The sequence below is a fragment of the Phycodurus eques genome, chromosome 5, assembly GCF_024500275.1.
Source record: "Phycodurus eques isolate BA_2022a chromosome 5, UOR_Pequ_1.1, whole genome shotgun sequence".
Taxonomy (NCBI): domain Eukaryota; kingdom Metazoa; phylum Chordata; class Actinopteri; order Syngnathiformes; family Syngnathidae; genus Phycodurus; species Phycodurus eques.
The window spans coordinates 21,357,636-21,379,240 of NC_084529.1; the positions used below are offsets into that span (position 1 = coordinate 21,357,636).

Sequence of the window (21,605 nt, forward strand, 5' to 3'; positions counted from 1 at the left end):
AGCAAAATTATGCATTGTAAAAATGCATTATACATTGGTACAAGGGTTTTCCAGAATTTTGAGATCAACTTTGGGGGTGCGTATTATACATGGGTGCGCATTATATACAAGAAATTACAGTAATTGCTCTGACCATGAGTGATCCTGGGTTTTCAACAGTCACTCAAACCTGTTACAGACTTGTCGATTTGTTAATTTCACATCTCAACAAAGACATTTAAAGCATGATGTCGACTCGTCTCATCAAATCTTTTTGGGTTAGGGTTAGCCTTAATGATGCCTTAATTCAATTAAAATGTCTTTTATTTCTGAATGCCAGGTTTGGTAAGTGAGGGAGATGCAGTCAAGGGGAAAACAGCCACGCTCCAGCAGGATAGTGAAGAACCCTTTCGGCCCACACTATCAATTTGGTGGAGATGTGGGATTTATCCCATTGCACACGAAGACGTCTGTGATTATTTCCAAATACCGCAGATTCCCAGCATTCAACTGGCTGCTGTGTTGGGCTCTACATGAGGACAGGTTTTTCTATTTGACCGAGTTGTGCGAACGTTACCTGGCTGTCCCCACGGCAAGCACAGAGCGATCTAGAACTTTTTTTTCTCTGGCCGGAAATACCAGTGCCTGACACGAGCATTCACCCAACCCACATCGATGTTGTAACGTGTATATTCTACATAAATTAGATGTATGCGCTGTCCGTTGTAAATTCTATACAAATCTCTCACTCCTCCTTTGATGTTTTTAAATTACAGTACTGAAAAAATATCAAGCACGTCTTCAGCGAGTAGTCGACGTTGACTCGACTTTCATCACGTTAGTGGCGACTTGAAAAAAAACGGGAGTCACCTAACCCCTACCTGATACTCATCGTCAGAAAAAGGCAATAACATATATATATATATATACATATATATATATATATATATATATACATATATATATATACATATATATATATACATATATATATATACATATATGTATATATATATATATATATATATATATATATATATATATATATACATATATATATATATATATATATATATATATATATACATATATATATATATATATATATATATATACATATATATATATATATATATATATATATATGTATATATATATATATATATATACATATATATATATATATACATATACATATATATATATATACATATATATATATATATATACATATACATATATATATATACATATATATATATATATACATATACATATATATATATATACATATATATATATATATATACATATACATATATATATATATACATATATATATATATATATATATATACATATATATATATATATATATATATATATATATATATATACATATATATATATATATATATATATGTATATATATATATATATATATATATATATGTACATATATATATATATATATATATATATACATATATATATATATATATACATATATATATATATATATATATATACATATATATATATATATATATATATACATACATATATATATATATATATACATATATATATACATATACATATATATATATATATATACATATACATATATATATACATATATATATATATATACACATATACATATATATATACATATATATATATATATACACATATACATATATATATACATATATATATATATATATACACATATACATATATATATATATATATATATATATATATATATTAAATTGTACTGCGAAGTTTGTTCTTGACCAGTTAGCATAGTAACTAACAAAGCTAGCATTCGCTTCAGCAAAAATTCTAACATTAGCATTGATTTGCAACCCTGTTACTGTAATGAGAGGAACACTACAATTAAATTCGTGTTCAGGCACAATCAAACTTGTTTTCTTCAAATTATTTATTCATCAATACTTTATTATTATATATATTATCAATACTATATTTATTTTTTTAAATGTATGTTTTTCAGGTGCCTGAACAGGGTACCAAACATAGCAAACTATAAAAATGAATGACAAATAAATTATCTCCGAAAAAGTGTACTGCTTTTTTGGGGGGTGACTAACTTGTCCACCAATTCTGGAATTACACGTACATGGCGCTGCGAACTTACCTGGTAGTAGTCAAAGAGCTGCAGTGCAATGCTGTCCATGTGCACTAAACACTGGTGGAGCCTCCAGAGCTGATCCCCCGGCTGCTTCACAGCCTCTTCCAACCTCAACAGCTGAGCTCGCTGTGCCCAAGTCGCTCTTCTCTCCTCCAGGGCGCCGGTCAGCGCGAGCAGCTGGCCCACGCACCCCGCCCGAGAGTCCTTCTCGTCGGCTTGGGGCTGCCCGCTTCCCCGCTGACAATTTGCCCGGGTCGCCGTGTCCCTTTTTGTTTGCGGTTCCATCCTTACTTCCGGATTCGACCCTTAGTGGTTTTTGTCGGCAAAGTGTGGCGCATATAGTTTGTCACAGTGCTTCCACTCGGGACGAAGTTTGGACACTTTAGAAGCTTCGAAAGCGTTCGCAGTCCAGCTCAGCCGACTCCGAGGCGGGAGATTCGTGACGTCGTTGCGCTGACTCACCTTTCACCCTCCGCTGCTTCTCATTTGAACTATGACCCCCCCCCCCTTTTTTTTGTCAAAATATTTACTACACTTATATATTGTTTTGTTTTATAAATGTCATTAACATTACTTCATTTGAATATCGTCAAACTCAGTGTTGTGAAGCGAAAGTGACCAATAGATAGACAGTCACAAAGATAAAAGTGCTCAGTTTTTACTGACTGGGTAAGTGTAGATTTAAAGATCCCATGTCATCAAAATTCACTTTTTTTCTACTGATTTATGCATAACAGGTGAAAAATGAGTTCGTGACATGGTTTAAAATTATTATCTATGCGGTTTGGGCGAGCCTCTCAAAATATCTACCTCTCTTTTATTTTCACTGCTGTTCCGGTCCCTATAAGTGGGCCAACAATCCAACGTTTGGTGAATTCTGCTGCACAATACGTACAGAAAGACTGTTTCCATTGGCCAGTCCCATCCATGCATTATTATGGTTGTGAATTGTTATTAGTCTTCACTGACTGACACTGTATGGCATATTTTAGACTTTTCTAGGATGTGTGCTTACATTTCAGGTGTCTGGCATCTCCTTCTAATGTAGCGTGCACTGTTTTGACAGCGTGTTTTGTTGTTGTTGTTGTTGTCTAAAGAAGGAGAAGCGTACACTTTCAAAGAAAATTACAATCTGCAAATGTCTCCCTGTGACTTATATCATATGGAAATATGAAGCACAGTAGTCATTTAAGTGAATACATTTTCAAAGTTCAAAGTGTGTTCATTTAAGATATTTTAGGTTGTGTATTATTTGTAATGAATAACCACTCTTAATTAATTACATTGCATTCTTAATACATTCAGAGTAATGTGTTGCATTATCCGGTTAAACTTGATGCATGAGTTAAAGTGCTATCATAAATCTTTTCATCTGCTGGACACCTAATAGGACACTAAAGTCCAGCAGATGTTTTTGCTTAAGACGGCGTGGACATTTTGACAGATTGATGAAATGCAGCTTAAAATCCTTTGGATCTGTTTGGTGTATAATCATTGAAGCGGACATGCAAGCCGCAACTTTGAGGCGTCACAGAGACTCGCGACACCTGAGAACTCCCACTCCTCCACGCTTGCCCTGCTGTGAGACGGCGACTAGGAAATGGTTGGGGAAAACGATGTGGTTAATATCCACCGATGCACGTGAGGCTCCACCCACTGCCGTTGAGAGGAACTGCAAGCGCCAGAACTTGTGGACGTGCCTCTGATGTTTGTTAACAGAAGATAAAATGTCCGTTTTTATATCTTGCAAACTCTGTAGAAATATTCCAAATGTATGCCTTGGCGTCTGTGTCCCCATTCCCACTTTGACAGGTCCTCTGCATGATTTTGAAAGCTGTTCATGATTTGAAATCAAACAGTACGAAATGTTGGGGTATTTAACTCTAAACTCACAGTCAGAGTAGAGTTGAGCTGAGTTGAGTTGAGGCTTCTTTTTCCTTCTGTGCTGGCAGGCTCCGGGCACCCCTCCCCCTTCTTTTGTTCCCCTTTTGTCCTCGGGCACCTCCGGGTGCCACCACGTGCGCGAACACCCGCCGCCAGCTTGGTTTTGATCGAAGAAGTCGACATTGAGGCTCCGTTCGCTTTACCTAGCCACGATGGGTCGGTGGGGCATCAACGAGCAAATGCCGACATCCCGGACGCCTCTGAGGGCCCTCGGCAGCGGGTCAACCGGCAGGGAAGTTATGAGCGCATCCCAAATGGGACAAATTTCCTTTCCTACTTCTTTTTATTTTTGTGCATCTGGTTTTACTTCAACCAAACCTGTTTCTGTTTCTGAAGACCACCCCGAAGACCAGCTGATCAGCGTTCGTGCGTCGACACTGCAATCCTTACTATGACGTACAACATCAGTGCGTAATAATTGTGGGGAAATTACGAGCTTCACACAAAATCCCAACTTTTGCATTCTCTCGCTCTGACTCGACGCATTAAACGCTCACACGCTCATTTAGTTTAGCCCAGCGACCACACACGATGTCCTAATTTCCATTTTTCGTACGCCTTATTTTCTCTTTCGTTTACCCTTAGTGTTATTTTCTTGTTGTAGTTGTAGTTGTGTGTCTCATTAAATATATCATAAACATAGCGTAACAGTCTTGTAACATAGCGTAACAGTCTTGCCGCACATTTCTCTGAATGTAGCCTGTAACGCTAGTCATGCCAGTTATGTAGAGTCTGAGTCTGAATTCTAGGGGGCACAATGTAAGAGGACTACAACAGTTGAGAAGACAAAAAATAAGAGATGAAGAAGACCGTCAAGTATGGGTGCAACGTTACCTCTGTCTGGTAATGATAAAATAAAGTGAGTCAAATGAAATAAGAGACTGCTTTTTCAGAATACCATAATAAAACTGAAGTGATACTTTGTCACACTATCGCTTGTGTGTCTTTTTACTGGACGTGCCACACTGCAGCGGCTTCATGACGGGAGGGCGCTTGACTCGCCAGGAGGTAGCGTAGCTTACCTGTCATTTGTTGGTTTTATAGTAAAGGATGAAGTCAGATGTGTTTCTTGTCTCTCTAAAATCTCAGTTGCAAACCTTGCATATTGCCATTCTTTCCCCCTGAATGTATCAAAAACATAATCCTTTAATAGAGATATAATAATCTTTGGAGCTCTAAAAACAAAAGGCACACTATTTTGGAAATGTACATTTTCAATTATAAAAAGGCTTGTTAAGTCATGTAGTTCAAATCAAAGTCAAGCAGAGTCATATGTTTTAGACAAGCAAGTCTCAAGTCCTAAATTTGGTGATTTAAGTGGCACTTGAGTCAAGTCATGTCATTCAAAATCCCCACTTCTCGTATGTGTAACCAATAATTGATCCCAAAATAAACAATACAATAGTTGACTACACTTTTATTGTTTCTTGTTCAGCCAACGAGCAGTTCCAGTTTGATCCCATATGTGTGGCAACTAAGCTTTAGATGCTTCTAGAAAAAAACAAAACAAAACAAAAACACTCCCAAACCGTTCATGACAAGCAACGAAAGCACAGATTAGGTTTAGCTGGGACACTCTGTTGCCGGAAAAGGGATGCCACGCAGGGTGGAATGTATCTCTCATTCACGTTAGAATGTGAGCGCCACAGTTTTGAAAGAAACATTTTTTTCACTAACTTTCAAGGCAATCATGCATTGCATTTGGCAACCCTTTGCGCTCATCTGTTGCATGGAAGGGGGAAACTGGGAGAAGCACTTTGCGGTGGATGGTCACAACATTGAAAGCATGGCCGCCATCCAATCTAAATGCAGCATTTTCATCCTTCGATTGAGGGAAGTTCAAATTGTAAAAATAAAAAATAAAACGTTGTAAATGGACACACGACATGGATAATGTTTGGGGAAAATAATGAGCATTATTGTCTGTTTCGTAACAATAAAACATGGTAGTAAGAATGAGCTAGGCGTGTTGTCCTGTTATGGGGAAAAAAACCTTGCCACGTATAAATGAGATAAGTGCTAAATTGGCACCAGTGTCACTAACTAAAAACAATTACTCTTGGGCACAAAGCTACAGCCCTGTTTCCACTTATCACTAAAGGTATGTTCAGTTCACTTAAATTCAGTTCTTTGTTGTTTTTAATATATATTACGTATCATGAAACATGATCTTACGTCGTTTGTTGCATTTGTTGGTTGGTTTGTTTGTGTCACACTATTTACAGTAAATGTCGCCGTTATCTCCAGTCTGCGTATTACCAGGCTTTCCAATCTGAATCGTACCATGGCGCTCTGATCCGAACTGTAAGGCTTGGTGGAAAATTTACACATAATAAAAAAAAAACCACACAAACTGATTCCGATATTTTTTTTCATGATATAGCCGAAGCTTCCGCTTAGCAGAATGGCTGGGTTGAGTTGGGTACACATTGACGTTTTCATTCTAAATGTCCCAAAATATCAGGCCTTTTTGGATCAGTACGAAACAGTTTGCCTGTGTAGGGAAAAGCTAGAGACGTTGTTGTCCACCGATTGGGCCACAGAGATTGGCTGGATTACACCAATCTGAAGCGTACCGTGGCAAACCGAACTGTACTGGACTGCGTGATGGAAACTTCGCACATTTAAAAAATAAAATAAAAATTAAAATAAATTTTTAAAAAACCAACCGATTCCGACGCATTTTTTATGATCCAGCCAAAGCAAACATAGCTCAAGCCAACAAGCATGGATATATTGTCAGCATTCTTGCATATGCTTCAATGTCAACAAATCATTCAATCCAGTTGACTCATGAACAAACAACACAAATGAATGAGGAGCTATACAGATACTCAGTTAAATCCATCTAAATTATTAAAACTGCTAATCTGTGACAATGCAGCCTGTGAAAAAAGTGGCTCTCATCCAAAACAAAACCTTCTAAGCATTGAGCATCATAAATTAAAGTCACTCAGAGTCACATGCCAGGACAGAAGATGACTTTTCCTGTGTTGATAATAACGTCCTCTCTCACTTTCAGTCCAAGCATCTGCTTTTGTGCTTCCCCAGTTGGTAATGTTACAGCAAACAGTTAGTCTGGCAGTGTCAGCATGTTGAGGGCCTCCTCTGCTCATGTCTGAGTACTAAGTTCATAAACTTCTGTGGTGTGCTTTGTTCACCCGCGTACATTTTAGCTGAATCATTGCTGCCGTCCGAAGATCAGAGCGTTTTCTGCGGCCCTAAGTACACTTGAAGGACAAAAAGTAGATGGTCGTTACACCTACAGGAAGTACAAATTGAAGAAGAATGCCTTAATTTGTGCACCGGGAGCCCATTCAACCCAAATTGTTCCCGTGAAAGCTGCCAGCATACAATTGATAAAAGTACCGTATTACCTCAAATAGTAGCCTCAACTTCAATGGAAACTGTACCTCAATTAGTCACTGGGTTTGTCGTCCACTTGAATAAATAAACACCGCAACTCAAATAAATGCTCCCCACTGCCCAGGATGGTGACATTTACTTTTTATAGCATTTGTGCTTATTTGGGTGCTGGGTGCGCTGCAAACTATCCCAACTGACTTTGGGTGAGAGGTTGCCAGCAAATCACAGGCACTACTCACAAAAATGTAGAAATAATTGGGATTTCGGGTGAAATTTCAGAATGAACCTAAAATGTACTATAATCTTGACAAGTGAACTTAATTTGACCTTCTCTATACTTTTAAATACACGACCAGCTGTTTAATGTTTCAGTAGGTTTTGCACAGCTTGCTGTTCTCAATCAAGGAACTGAATGGAAAAATTCACAATAGGCATTTGATCCATGAATCGGCCAATATATTTGTCGGTTCAATTAGAATTTGTATTCAAACAGTATTCACCCGAAAACTGAATACCTTTAACCTTTTGTGAGTGGTGTACTGTGGACAAACAAGCATTCACATTCACATTCACACCTAAGGAGATGTGGAGAAAATGCAAACTCCACACAGGAAGGCCAGAACGGAGATTCAAACCCAGAACTTCAGAACTGTGAGGCAGACATACTAACCATTAATGCACTCTGTCCAAAATGGTTCCCCCAAAAGTTGGCAGCATACAACTGATAAAAATAGTAAACACAAAGGATTTAAGTACCATATTTCCTCAAACAGTAGCCTCCATTCTAAGCCTCAATTAGTCCATTTGATTAAACAAACGTCGCACCCCAAATAAACGTAATTACTGTTCCTATGAAAATGTGCAACACACACACCGCCTGCAGAGCGGAAGTGGCATCTGTAAAGCTGAAGAAAGAGCTTCCCAGAAAATGCTGCTAAATGGGATTGGGGAAAAACTAAATAATATATTACATATGCAACCCCAATTCCAATGGTGTTGGGACGTTGTGTTAAACATAAATAAGAACAGAATACAATGATTTGCAAATCATGTTCAACCTATATTTCATTGAATACACTACAAAGACAAGATATTTCATGTTCAAACTGATAAACTTGATTGTTTTTAGCAAATAATCATAAACTTAGAATTTTATGGCTGCAACACGTTCCAAAAAAGCTGGGACAGGGTCATGTTTACCACTGTGTTACATCACCTTTTCTTTTAACAACATTCAATAAACGTTTGGGAACGGAGGACACTAATTGTTGAAGCTTTGCAGATGGAATTCTTTCCCATTCTTGCTTGATGTGCAGCTTCAGCTATTCAACAGTCCGGGTTCTCCGATGTCGTATTTTACGCTTCATAATGCGCCACACATTTTCAATGGGAGACAGGCAGTTCAGTCTAGTACTCGCACTCTTTTACTACGAAGCCACGCTGTTGTAACACGTGCAGAATGGTTGAACATGATTGTTGCAAATCATTGTATTCTGTTTTTATTTATGTTTAACACAACGTCCAAACTTCATTGGAATTGGAGTTGTATTTAATCTAATAAATATCGTTTGAATTCAGTATCATTATTTGAATATGATTAAAAATATATACACTGCTTTTCTAAAAGTTAATTTGTACAATTCAAACCCTCTTTTTAGTGAATGCCTAACCTCTAAAAGAAGCCTGGTACTCTCTGCATCCCTGGCCATTACATTAGGAAATACTGTATTGACTTGACCATGTGGAGTCTTTTTTTTCAATGAGGTTAAGCAATGGTTGGGCAGGTTGAGCTTTGCTTTAACTGTATCCACTTAACAGAGGCCGTACTTCACTTTTAGTATGAAAACAAACGCTAAAATGGAACTGAAGTGCAGGTAAAGAAAGACGTACAGTATAGAGATACTCGTAAACGCGTGCACTTATCCTTCACAGATGATTGTTGAGCTCCAAAGTATGGGATGCAGTGTGGATTACAGGAAGTCCTCGATTTACGAACGAGTTCCGTTCCTACGCTGGCGACGTAACCCGAATTGCCGCGTAAGTCGGATTTCACCGTTAAAGTCGAAATTTACGTCAAAATACTTCTGTTACGGGTATTGTCCCACGTGATTGTGACAGCAAACTCAGTGTGTGTGGGCGCGTGCGTCGATGTGTGAGTGAGACGGGACTGTGAAGGAGGAAGGAGTGCGCGCAGGTGCGAGTGTGTACAGTGGCAAGTGTCGTGACGGCGACCGGGGAAGAGTCGAATGTGCAGAGGAGCTAATAAAGTCATTAAAGCAGCACATCGGTGCTTCGTGCCTTTATTGTTGCCGCCACCCAGCTCAGCTGTGCAACGAGAGAAGGGAGTTAACCCCGAGGAGGACAACCTCGGCCCTGGAGAAGGCGTCTCCCCTGCATCTCCCGACCACGGTCAGGTGACCGTAGCAGGAAAGGTTAACACTTTGTATAAAGAAACTAAAATACATAAAAATAAAAAAAAAATAAGATGCTGTACTTACCATTACTGCTGAGAGTGTGAAAAAAGGAGGGCGAAAAAGGCAAAGATACTCCGGGTGCACAAACACAGATAAGCACTATGCTAAGTGTTTCTGCTAAGCAGAAACACTTAGCATAGCAAAATGGCGGACGAGGCACGGGCGTCGTAAAGTCGAAACTTCGTAGGTCGAGTACGTCGTAACTCGAGGACTTCCTGTATTTCGTTTGTATAAAAAAAACAAATCCCAAAACTGATGTGTTTTGAAAGAAGTTATTGTGAAAGATTAGTGCAGACATTTACATAAGGCATATTTCAAAAAGTTGACAGAGCTCCTTTGATACTCCTCCAAAGAGGCTTTTTATGGATAAATAAGGGATGCCCATTTCCGTGTGTTTCCATCTATTCCCACAAGAATCTTCCGGAAGGGGGAAGAGTTGGAATGAGAGGAACCGAACAATTGTGAAAAGAGTCCCAAAAGTCCATCTAGGTGGTCAACCGTAAAATAGTGTTCTTCACGTGGAGGCGAAGAGAAAGATGGTGCTACATTCAGAGGTTCAGGCAGAGAACGGCCACCAGGAGAAGGCCGAGTGTGCTGAGAGGCTGGGTGGCCATGATACTTCCTCCTGTGAGACACACATGCGCAAATGTCACTTTGACGACATAACATTCCACTGTAATAACATCTTCCATTAATACTGTATGTTATTATTTGTGTGAAGTTTGCATCGATTTAGTTGCGTTACCTAACGACTTTGTTACAGCATGTTACCAAGTTATGCTAAGTTATTATGTGCTGCGTTATTATGTTACGTTCCTTTATGCTACCTTATGTAGGTAGGTTCACCTTACAGTATATTATGGTGCATTACATTATGTCATATTTTCTGTAGTGCTAAGTTATCTTACTTTATGTCGTGTTATATATTCTGTTCCCTCAAGTTACATTATATTTACATTATATTTATTTGGTCGCATTTTGGTCACATTATGTTATACTGTACTGTGGTGCGGTATGTTATTGTAAGAGTTACATTATGTTATCTCTCTTTCTTACATTTAGTTCTGTTATGTAATATACTGTAACTTGTTACACTGGTTTGAGTTACCTTATGTTATGCATTATGTTACATTATTTTATGCTGTGGTACCGTATTATGTTGTGCAATACTCTGCAAATACTACTAATATTACAATAGTTAAGTTACATTATTTTGCATTGTGTTCTGTCTTTCTACAATGCATTATGTTGTGTTACATTGCGACTTGTCACATTATTTTACTTTATGTTCAGTTATGTAAGATTACGTTATATTCTGCTGCGTTACGTTCTGTTAGGTAACGTTATGTTACGATATGTTACATTATGTTACGTTATGTTACGCTATATTACGCTGTGTTATGCTCTGTTATATTATGACATGTTATGGCACTTTGTTGTATTATGTTGCGTGCGTTACATTCCATTCAATTATACGTTATGTTTCATTACGTTACAATGTCTTACATTGTGTTGTTTTACGTGACATTGTTATCGTACGTTGCCCTATGTTACCTCATGTTTCGTTTAGCTACGTTATATCACATTATACAATGCTACATGATGCTATGTTACGTTACTTTTTGCACTAAACTATGCTATTTTCTGCTGCATTATGCTTAATCCCTCTACTGTCCTGCATTTGTCAAGTGAGCAAATTGTCTGTCAGGTGCATCTAGATCAGACGATAACAGCACCACTGGAGTGAATTCCTCCTCTAATCAAGATCAATTGCATGGGATTAAGCCAATTATTAGTGTCAGAAGAAATTGAGAGTCAGGAGTCAGGGCTTTCGTTACGTCGTGTAAAATTTCATATCTGAGCCTTGTGCTCTGAAATCTGGAGTGACATTCCCATTCTGGCTTATGGGAACTATCTCACTGTGACAAATTATAGCCTGCTGCCAACTTTGAACCCTTTATAATTTAATGTGCAAATGTTTGGCCAGCAGTGAACACATAATATCAGCAAAGTCCTGTGTATGTAAGATTGCTATGTTCAGCTCTCACTTAAGAAACCAAAATAAGTTCTAGTTGCATTACCCATAATGAAGATATGTGACAGAGCTCCGTCGCCGCCCTCCGTATACGCTCGGACCTCCACCACGTAGGTCTCGTTTTCAAAGAGGGGGAGTTCAATGTGCCGCCATTTGGTAATGTACAGCGTGCCTGTGGATTGACCCTGCGGCCTGTACAACACCTGCACACAAAGCACACGTGCTAAAGTCGGCAAAAGTCAACTCAAGCCAATTTCATAAATTTGTGCACTCACTTTGTAACCGTCCACTGGTGCCTCGTTTGCCAGCGTCTCCACGTGTTCCCAGGCGACGTTTACCAACTTGCCCTTGAACTTTTTACTTATGATTCTAGGGGCTTGACCAGGAGCTGAAGAAATAAAAATAAATAACAACAACAACAATGATTAATGTGGGACGACCTAATAAGGTGAAGTACTTCTTACAGTAAACCAGAGCTATTTGTTGGCCAGCCGCAAATAGTGAAAAACCGGGAGTAATTGACCCCCGCCCAAAATGTTTATAAAAAAACAAAAAAACAAAAATATACCACAAACTATGGGACCAAAACAGTTTAGTAAAATTTGTTTGTTTGCGTGAGATTTTTAATAGCCACGAAGCAGAGCAAAAACATGCACATGGCGAAGATTCTCCGTAACAACCCCGGCTTAACTTAGCTCCTCCCCGACATTCAAAGATCATAGAACAGTCGAGATGCATCACTTCAACAAACTTTCTTGATGCCAAATACTACTTTCCTATTTGCCAGCGCTTTGCAAGCAGCTTCCACAGGGAACAACAAGCAAATACGTTAATTTAGCTCCTCCCTGGACGCCTCCCTGGTGAGGGCATGTCCCACCGGGAGGAGACCACGGGCACGACCCAAGACACGCTGGAGAGACTACGTCTCTCGCCTTGTTTTGGAACGGCTCGGGATCCCCTCGGAAGAGCTGGAGGAAGTGGCTGGGGAGAGGGAAGTCTGGGCTTCCCTGCTAAAGCTACTGCCTCCGTGACCCGACCTCGGATAAGCGGTAGAAAAATGGATGGATGGATGGTAATTTGTGAATAGCAAACCACAAATAAAATAAAAAGAATAAATAAACGATAAAAATAAAGGTTCACTATGTACAACATCGTCATAGACAACTTACGCGGTTTCTTGGTGTGGATCTCAAGGCGCTCGCTGGGCGGCCCATATCCCGCGGAGTTGTAGCCCCGGATCTCAATGAGGTAAAGGGAGTCGGGCTTCATTCTGTCCACTCTGGTATGGTTTTCCCTACTGGACACCACCACTCTGTGGGCACCCCCTTCACTGTCTTCCTGTTTTCTCCAGTACTTAACCTGAGAACCAAGAGCAGGGTGCAGGAGTAAAAATGAGCAGGTATACGCTCTGAGTTACTGTAGTATATCCTATGGTAGTGTTTGAAAACAATTGGAACTTGAAAGTCGACCTGACACTCACAAAATTCTGAATATGAACAAAATTCTCAGGAAAAGTATGAATCTAAAGTTAGACAAAAATGTGAAATGTCAATATATCTTGTAACTTTTCTGTTAGAGAAATAATCTGTTGCATCTGTCACCATCATAAATGCTTTAGTAACATTTTAACATTTTCCACTGTCATACTAGTTTAAAAAGATTCTAACTATGGTATAATAAACCAACAAAGCACTGTACCTAAACTTAAGTAACAATTTACAGTCAAGCAATGAGGACAAGCGATTGAAATGCCATATGGACAAAAGTAATGGGACCCCACCCACCTACAGTTTCAAACGGGAGTCTGCATACTAACCTTTGTGGTACAGTATATTATTGTTGTTTTCGACTTCGACTGAGTGCACATCAAAAGGATTAACTCTACAAGTGCTTTTTTTTATACCACCACAGAAAAAAAACATGTTTTGATAATGGTAGAACAGCAAATGTACGAGTGACAGAAATGCTAATGCAGAGATCATCTGTCCTGGCTGCTCAGGACAATATGGCTACATTGACAATATTAACCAAAAGAAACATGACAGTGAGCCGTGTTGAGTCTTTCTGTGAAGAGACTTTATTTTATTTTTAACAGCAATTGACTAGTGTTTTACATGTGTAAAACAGCTAAGAATGTGAAAATATTTCTTCAAACAAAAAAGTAAAAAAAAAGGTTTGATCACGGCGACAATTTGATCCTGGAATGAATTAATTCAATATTTCCTATTGGAAAATGGATTATAAGTGTCTCGGAATGGATTGTGTTCCACCTTAGAGGGGCCTGTATAGATCATTTTCTAATTGTGTGTGTGTAATATTCATGTACTGACCTGGTATCCATCTATGTTGCTCTGTGAGATAGGGATCCACCATACAACAGCTTCGGTGGCAGAGAGCGCTTTGCCGTCAATGCTTCCGGGAGCATCGGTGAGTGCTAGAACAAGACACATAGTATCAAAATTCATGTCCATGAGCAAGATACTGAATCCCCCAGTTGCTCCTGATGCTGCGTCATCAGTAGGTGAACGAGTCAAAGCGCCATTGAGTACCTTGAAACTAAGTCAAAAAGCCCATTTACTAAAATATATGTGTGAGTGTGCTATACTTGGTGTAAAGTGTCACACTCACTAAATTGCAATGTTAAGGTTAAAATTTCCATAAATGAACTTTTCCAGATTTTCCCCAAAACACTGAGCCAGTGGTTTTGAGCCACACAGGCTCACCTGGCTCAGACATACAGTACTAAGAAAGGCATGCTCTTGCAGATCCCTTACCAGACTGCAGAAGTGTTGAGGCTACTCTCTCTACTCAAAATTGTAATATAATGTTTTTATCATCATAATAAAAAATATCTAAATGCATGAATTGTTTGGTCATTCTAATGTGAAGACATTGTAAAGTAGCCATTGTTAGCAGACCAGGAGCCACTGGATTAGAATAATTTGTTAAATGAAAAATAGGGAGATCAAATATTCAGCATCTGGTTGTGAAATGGTTCACTTAAATATGTTCATTTAACAGGGCCACATTTAACACTATACAATGTATACAATGCACGTTTGTTTTTATTTATTACCGGTACTTAATTTAATATTAAAGAGGGTTACTGTGTTTGAAGGTAAATATTTCAACAGAGCTCAATATATGTCTGCCTGTGCCCTGATCAAATTCAACAAAATCGCATTAGACCAGCGGTGAAGCCAGCGCCGGCAGTTAGACGAGGTCTGAGCAGGCGTAAATTCGTCACTCCGCCAGGCGCTTATCGACACACCCATACTGTGCCAGAACGCCCAGCTTGGCGCAGACTGGTCTGCCAAATTGGCAAACACCCACGGCAAGCGTTGCGCTTGCACAAAAATCAGAATCAGCCAGCCTTTGCGCCCCGCCGCAGATTTGCTGTCTACGAATATAGAACCCCATGTGTATGTTTGATGAGCCAACGGGCGGCATTTCATGCAATTAAACGTTCCGAATGATCCCACCTCAGTTTGGGCCAGAAAAAACCCTGAATGGCATGCTCTCGAGTGTTGCTGTGGCAAACTGACTTGACTGAGTGTGCGAGTGGTCTTTCAGTAAAGGTTAATATCTGTTCAAGGTTGACATCTCAATAATCGCCCCCAACAAAAGGCGAGAGCAGAAAATGGGGCTCACTTTCAAGAGGGTATTCTACCCTCGTGCATCGTGCATGTGTGGACGTGCATTCTACACGTCCACACATGAGAACTCCGTTGTGAGAAGATGCCAAATTGAAGGCACTGATCGATGCCATCACAGTTCTGGTGATGCTCACCATCTTGCGCGGAAAAAATGGTCTGCGGCAGACTGTAGGGTCCCTCCCCTTTGCTGTTGTATGCTTGGATTTTCACGATGAACTCTGTCGCAGGAGCGATGGAGGGATCTTTGTGCACGTAGCGTTCGGCTTGGGGGTCCGACACGGTCACCTGTGTCCACTCAACACCGGCTCGAGGTTTGAAGGCCACGATGTAGCCAAAGTAAGGCCCGTAGTAGTACTGCTCCTGGACAGGCTGGTGAAGATAACAATGGCAATAATGTCATTCACTGAAGCTATTAGCGAGAACCAAAGGACCCGAAGGACGATGGATTACAAGGCTACACCTTTTTTATAACCACTAGATGGCGGCATGCATTTATAAAATGTGAAAGTTTTTTCCATTTGCCCCTATACCTATTTATAATACGCACTATTGACGTTTGACAATTTTTGGGTGGGGAAAAAAATGCGCATTATACACGAGAAATTACGGTAGTTACTTCTCTGCGCTTCTCTGCTTTGTCATGGAGGAATCACAGAGGAAATGAACCGATGTTAGCCATACTAGTTAGCTTCTTAGCTAGGTATCTACCTCGGTAGCTAGTCTATAGTATTTATTTCACCAATTGTAGACACTCCTTTATCCAAACATACAGTGATGACATAATTAAATATAATGTAAAGGATCTAAACAATTATTGCCACATTCTTTGCCTCAACTCAATGGACATTGTGCTGCTCTTTCTGGTGTGTATGCCTTGGCCACCTCGGAGCAGTATAACACAGACATACGGAGCTACTGTACATGGAGACGGTCTCAGCATATCAGTAATATTAGTCATTCTTCCCAGAGGATAAAGAAAATATTGTCATATTGTCTGTCTACATGTGTTATATGTGTAAATAATAATTATTTGTACTTTAATTTTATTTATTTTTTTCCAGCCCACCCCATCGACGACTGCCATTCTGCCATTTATGATGACGATAAGTATTCGATCTGTTAAGTCCATCAGCACCCCTCCCTCGATGAATGGTTGCTGGTCTGCAAAATTAATGTACTTGCATGAACCGATCCATGGTGGGAATAAGGTTGGGGACCACATAGAGATATACCTAACAACATGACACAAATGCTATTCATTAGCCTGTCTATGCCATTTCCCATTTCGTATTAGCATTAATCTGAATGACTGTGCGGAATGACTAATATTCTGAGCTACCCTAAAGTACACATTACATTCACCCTGTATAAGACCGTGAGCTAGTGAAAAGTCCAAACTTACCGTCCACGTGATGGTCAGCTCCCTGTTTGTCCCGCCACCTCCGCCCACATCCGAGGGCGCCACCACAGGACCTACGACGAGAGCGCGACGGTAAAACTCCCGGAGCTAACATGCAAAGAATGCGCACAAACCACTCCAACCCACACAGGCTGTAACTACCTAACCACGACATCCTTCTCAATATCTCCTCCTGTGCCAAGTGCAACACCTTCATCACTGATTTATTTATTTATTTATTTTTAAGAGGGTCTGTGATTTTCATTGTATACTTGAAATTCAGAACACGCTTTCCTCAAAATGCTCATTTGTGGAGGTTTGTGTGGTCACTTAGGCTTGTTGTGAAGGAGGTCAGCATGAAGGTCTTTGTTGCTAACTTGTATTTACTGCGATACTCATCATAACCAAAGAGTTATTCAAGACAGTAAGAAAAAAAAGAAAGAATGAAAATCAGCACGGAAAGCTGGGCTGTAATACTGCCTTTCCATTCCATGACCTTTTACTGACTAATTCGCATGATCTTACTTGAGGCCAGGGTTTTCGCTTTGTGAGATGGGATGCTCGGGGTGCCTGTGCCCAGTGTGTTGGTAGCGATCACCCTGAAATCGTACTCGGTCCAGGGCACCAAGTCCACCACAGTGGCCGTCTCTGCGTTCCCTTCAATGTCTGGTGGAGCTGTAACGACAAGGCTGACATTTTAGGGCTTCAAGATATTGATGTGGGCTCCAAACTATTCTATGACACCGTTGTCGGATGGCAACCTCGTAAGTAAATTTTATGATGATTCGTGCAATTTTGTAGCTGAACAACATTGCATTTCAAACATTACATTTCTTCTGCACTGGTAGCCAGTGTTGTTCAACACAACATGTACAGTGAACACCCCTGCCTATGCACACTTTGCTATTCAGGAAGTTATCTCCTTCTTGTCACGAATACTCACCTTGATGCAAGTTTCGAAACGTTCTAAGATGTCATAAGATGCTGCCAAAGCTGCATATATAGGAAAATGTCAAGGAACTATGTTGAAATGACACGTCCAGACTGAAAGACAAGCTTTGTATGTTGGGGAGGAACTAAATTTAGCCTGGGTTGTTAGTGGACGTTCCGGAAAGTCTTCGCCATGTGTATGCACACGTATGCTTACGGTGCATTTTTTCCAGATCAAGTCATCCGTAAGACATTTATTTTCAAGGGTAATGTTGTCAGCTGAGACTGAAATTATTTGATCGATCGATCTATCTATCTATCTATCTATCGATCTATCTATCTATCTATCTATCTATCTATCTATCTATCTATCTATCTATCTAGCTATCTATCTGAGTTTTGAGTCTATGAACGTCGCACAATGAGCTTGCTTGTGGAGCCGCATAAGAATACGTGGTCATGCAGCACAAGATGGCATGCTCAGTTACCTTCATTTTTAGTTTTTCATTTGATTGTTTAATATTTATGTCCTAGAAGTGTTTTCATATTTGCTGTAATTTCAGAATGAGCCTCAAATGCACTCCAACCTTTACAGGTGAACTTTACTTGACATTCTCTAAACCTTTGAATGCTCATGTTCAGCTGTTCGCTGTTCTAGTACTTGCTGTTCTGTAACACGGAGCTGAAAGGCAAAATTCGTAACAGGTTTTTATCATAAATCGGCCAATACATTTCCAAGGAAAATTTTAAACATACAGTCATGCCTGGGTCTACGTTTCTGGTGCTACATATGTCAAATAACAGTCCGTTGACAACAACAATATTGCCTTCAAATTACACAGAGCATCTGTTGCCTACTTGAGTGCTCTGTAATATCATTCCTTTAAAACAATAAAGATTGTCAATTTTTGGAAACCTTAGTTTAAAGGTGTCATTTTACGCTTAGTATCATGTAGGTTCTCTAGATAGCTGGTCATTATAAAAGCCATGGGATGAACTTAGAGGTAGTGCTGTTTATTTGGCGTTCTCACATGTGGTGGCGTTCTTCCACACGTCCGGGGAGAAGGCGTCCCTATACTGGATGGTATATTTGGAGATAGGGCTGTGGTTGTCTGCTCCACGGCTCCACTGCAGTGCTACGTTCTTGTCACTTTTGTCTATCACTCGCAGCCCCGCCGGAGCGCCGGGGGGTCCTGGGTTGAGCAACAGAGGAGATGAGTTAGTGTTGCTTGATGGCTCGGGAAAATAACACACCTCCTCCAGTGGCAAATTCAAGCACTTTGGGGATGTTTTTTTCCAAGCATTTTAAAGAGACAGCAGACTACATATTGTAGACAAATTCAGTACAGCAATGTCAACAGCATCAAATATCTAAATACGTTCTTGTCCTTGTTCTTAGGTACATTTCATTGAATGCTATTCATGTAAAAATGCAGTATGCATGTGATAATGAGTAAAAGTGCGGTGTAAGATTACTAGGGAATACTAAAAAACATAATTGTCTTCAATTTTTGTGTTTAAAAAATATATATCATAAAAATATCAATTTAATCATTTGTGAAAACAACAAATTGCAGGTAAAACAAAAATGATAAATTACTCCTTGGGCCATTTAAATTTTTTAAATTTCTATTTTACTCGTGTTATATTTGATTAATTAATGAATTTAAATATACATATGAAGTTTGTCATTGTTAAAATGTATTATTTATTACTATTGTATGTTTTTATTTTATTACATTAAATATTACTATAAAAAGGGGCTAATGGAGAAGAAAAGCAATAAATGCTGTCATTGTATGTGTAAATATTTTATAACTTTAATGTCAAGGGTTGGCGTCGTCATAGCAACCAAAATGCCTTTTACATTTTTTCAATAGTCTTATATTTATTCTTATTTTAATTTATAACATATTATTTTGAAATACATATCCATCCATCCATTTTCTGAGCCGCTTCTCCTCACTAGGGTCGCGGGCGTGCTGGAGGCTATCCCAGCTATCATCGGGCAGGAGGCGGGATACACCCTGAACTGGTTGCCAGCCAATCGCAGGACACATACAAACAAACAACCATTCCCACTCACATTCACGCCTACGGGCAATTTAGAGTTGTCAATTAACCTAGCATGCATGTTTTTGGGATGTGGGAGGAAACCGGAGTGCCCGGAGAAAACCCACGCAGGCACGGGGAGAACATGCAAACGCCACACAGGCGGGGCCGGGGATTGAACCCCGGTCCTCAGAACTGTGAGGCAGACGCTCTAATGAAATGCATATGCACTTTTTTATTTAATTATAACTAGACAAAAGGGATTAACGTAGTAGAAATTGAATGAATACATGCTATCATTGTATGTGTAAATATTTTCCAATGGCATCGTCATAGCAACTCATAATTTTTACATATAAATAGACTTATATTTTTTCTTATTTTAATTCCTTTTATAATTTATTATTTTAAAATACAATAATAATTATAATGCAATCATTTTGCAAATAATTATTTATTATTATTGCATTTTTTTAATTGTATCATATTAATTATGACAATACAAAGGGGATATATGCAATAGATAATTGATTGAATATATGCTACGACCATATGCGTACATTTTTTTCCAATTTCAATATTAAAGGTCCGCTTCCATACATTTTTTATATAGTCCCTTATGTCCTTTTATTGGGCTTGATATATATAGATAGTTTGGGATGAAAATACCCAGAGTGTCCTTTTTGTTTTGTTGTCACTTTTCCTGAGATGAGTGGGTGTGTAGCAACCACGAAGTGGGCAGATACTTGAATAAATAGTCACTTTTTACGTCACGCACACATGGGAAATCTTGTGCGGTCGTTTTGCAAGACTTATGCTGTTTATAGTCTTTTGCATTTATTTGACAAACCTCATAGATGTCAAATTCATTAACTTATTTTCACCATAAAAAAGTAGAAAGAAAATGTATTTTGAAGGAGGGGCAACTTTAAAAGAGAAGGCATTGTCATAGAAACTAAAGAAAAATGTTTGTTCAACATAGAGAGGAGAAACACATGCGCAAATTAGATAGATGGAAACTAGCTCAGTGATCTAACCCACAGTTGGCCTGAAATATGCACGAGTGTGTCTCTCGTTTCTCCCACTGGAACATAAGAAAAAAATATATTCCCTGATAGCAAAACTACAAGTATGTAGTATCAGCCTCACTCCAAACCCACAGCCTCACTAATAAACTCACGAACCTGAACCAAGATGACTCAGGCGATTAGGTGGTCAAATTTGGACAGGCCTGGATGGTGGCGTCAAAGATCTGGAGCAGTTTCATCAGAGATTAGGCCCTTTTGACGTATTTGTACACTACTGTCATGTCATGGACGTCGAGTGTGGTGATAAAAAGGATTGTTTAGAGAGCAACTGTCATGCCAGTGTACAATAACATACTATTATACGGTCTTCCTGGAGCTAATCCTGACACAGTAAATGTCTATCCTTCAACACCACCTCTCTGCAGGCAACCCACTGACATTTAGGCCTGCATTAGTCACGGCCTGTGTTTAGAGAACCTCACAGTCATTTGCAGTGTGCGTCCACCTGTGTGACTGTGCAATACTGTGTTGTGAAAGTCGTGCTGGTGGCACAACACATTTCCTTTGATCGTTATTTAGGA

The 21,605-nt window shown here is 39.3% G+C and overlaps 1 protein-coding gene across 6 annotated transcripts in view; it reads right to left on the bottom strand.

Annotated features, from left to right (window-relative positions):
- Window positions 1-5,486: 5,486 nt before the first annotated feature.
- cntn1a (contactin 1a) overlaps window positions 5,487-21,605 on the bottom strand; it is an 80,915-nt gene continuing 64,796 nt past the window's right edge. For all 6 annotated transcript variants that reach the window (XM_061678026.1, XM_061678029.1, XM_061678030.1 and 3 more), the window contains exons 16-24: window positions 18,976-19,137; window positions 17,540-17,689; window positions 17,018-17,088; window positions 15,750-15,984; window positions 14,290-14,393; window positions 13,129-13,318; window positions 12,235-12,347; window positions 12,006-12,162; window positions 5,487-10,549 (exon numbers count right to left, since the gene is read on the bottom strand). In XM_061678026.1, coding sequence (XP_061534010.1) covers window positions 10,473-10,549; window positions 12,006-12,162; window positions 12,235-12,347; window positions 13,129-13,318; window positions 14,290-14,393; window positions 15,750-15,984; window positions 17,018-17,088; window positions 17,540-17,689; window positions 18,976-19,137 — 1,259 coding nt within the window. In that variant the 3' untranslated portion in view covers window positions 5,487-10,472. The remainder of the gene's footprint in view (window positions 10,550-12,005; window positions 12,163-12,234; window positions 12,348-13,128; window positions 13,319-14,289; window positions 14,394-15,749; window positions 15,985-17,017; window positions 17,089-17,539; window positions 17,690-18,975; window positions 19,138-21,605) is intronic.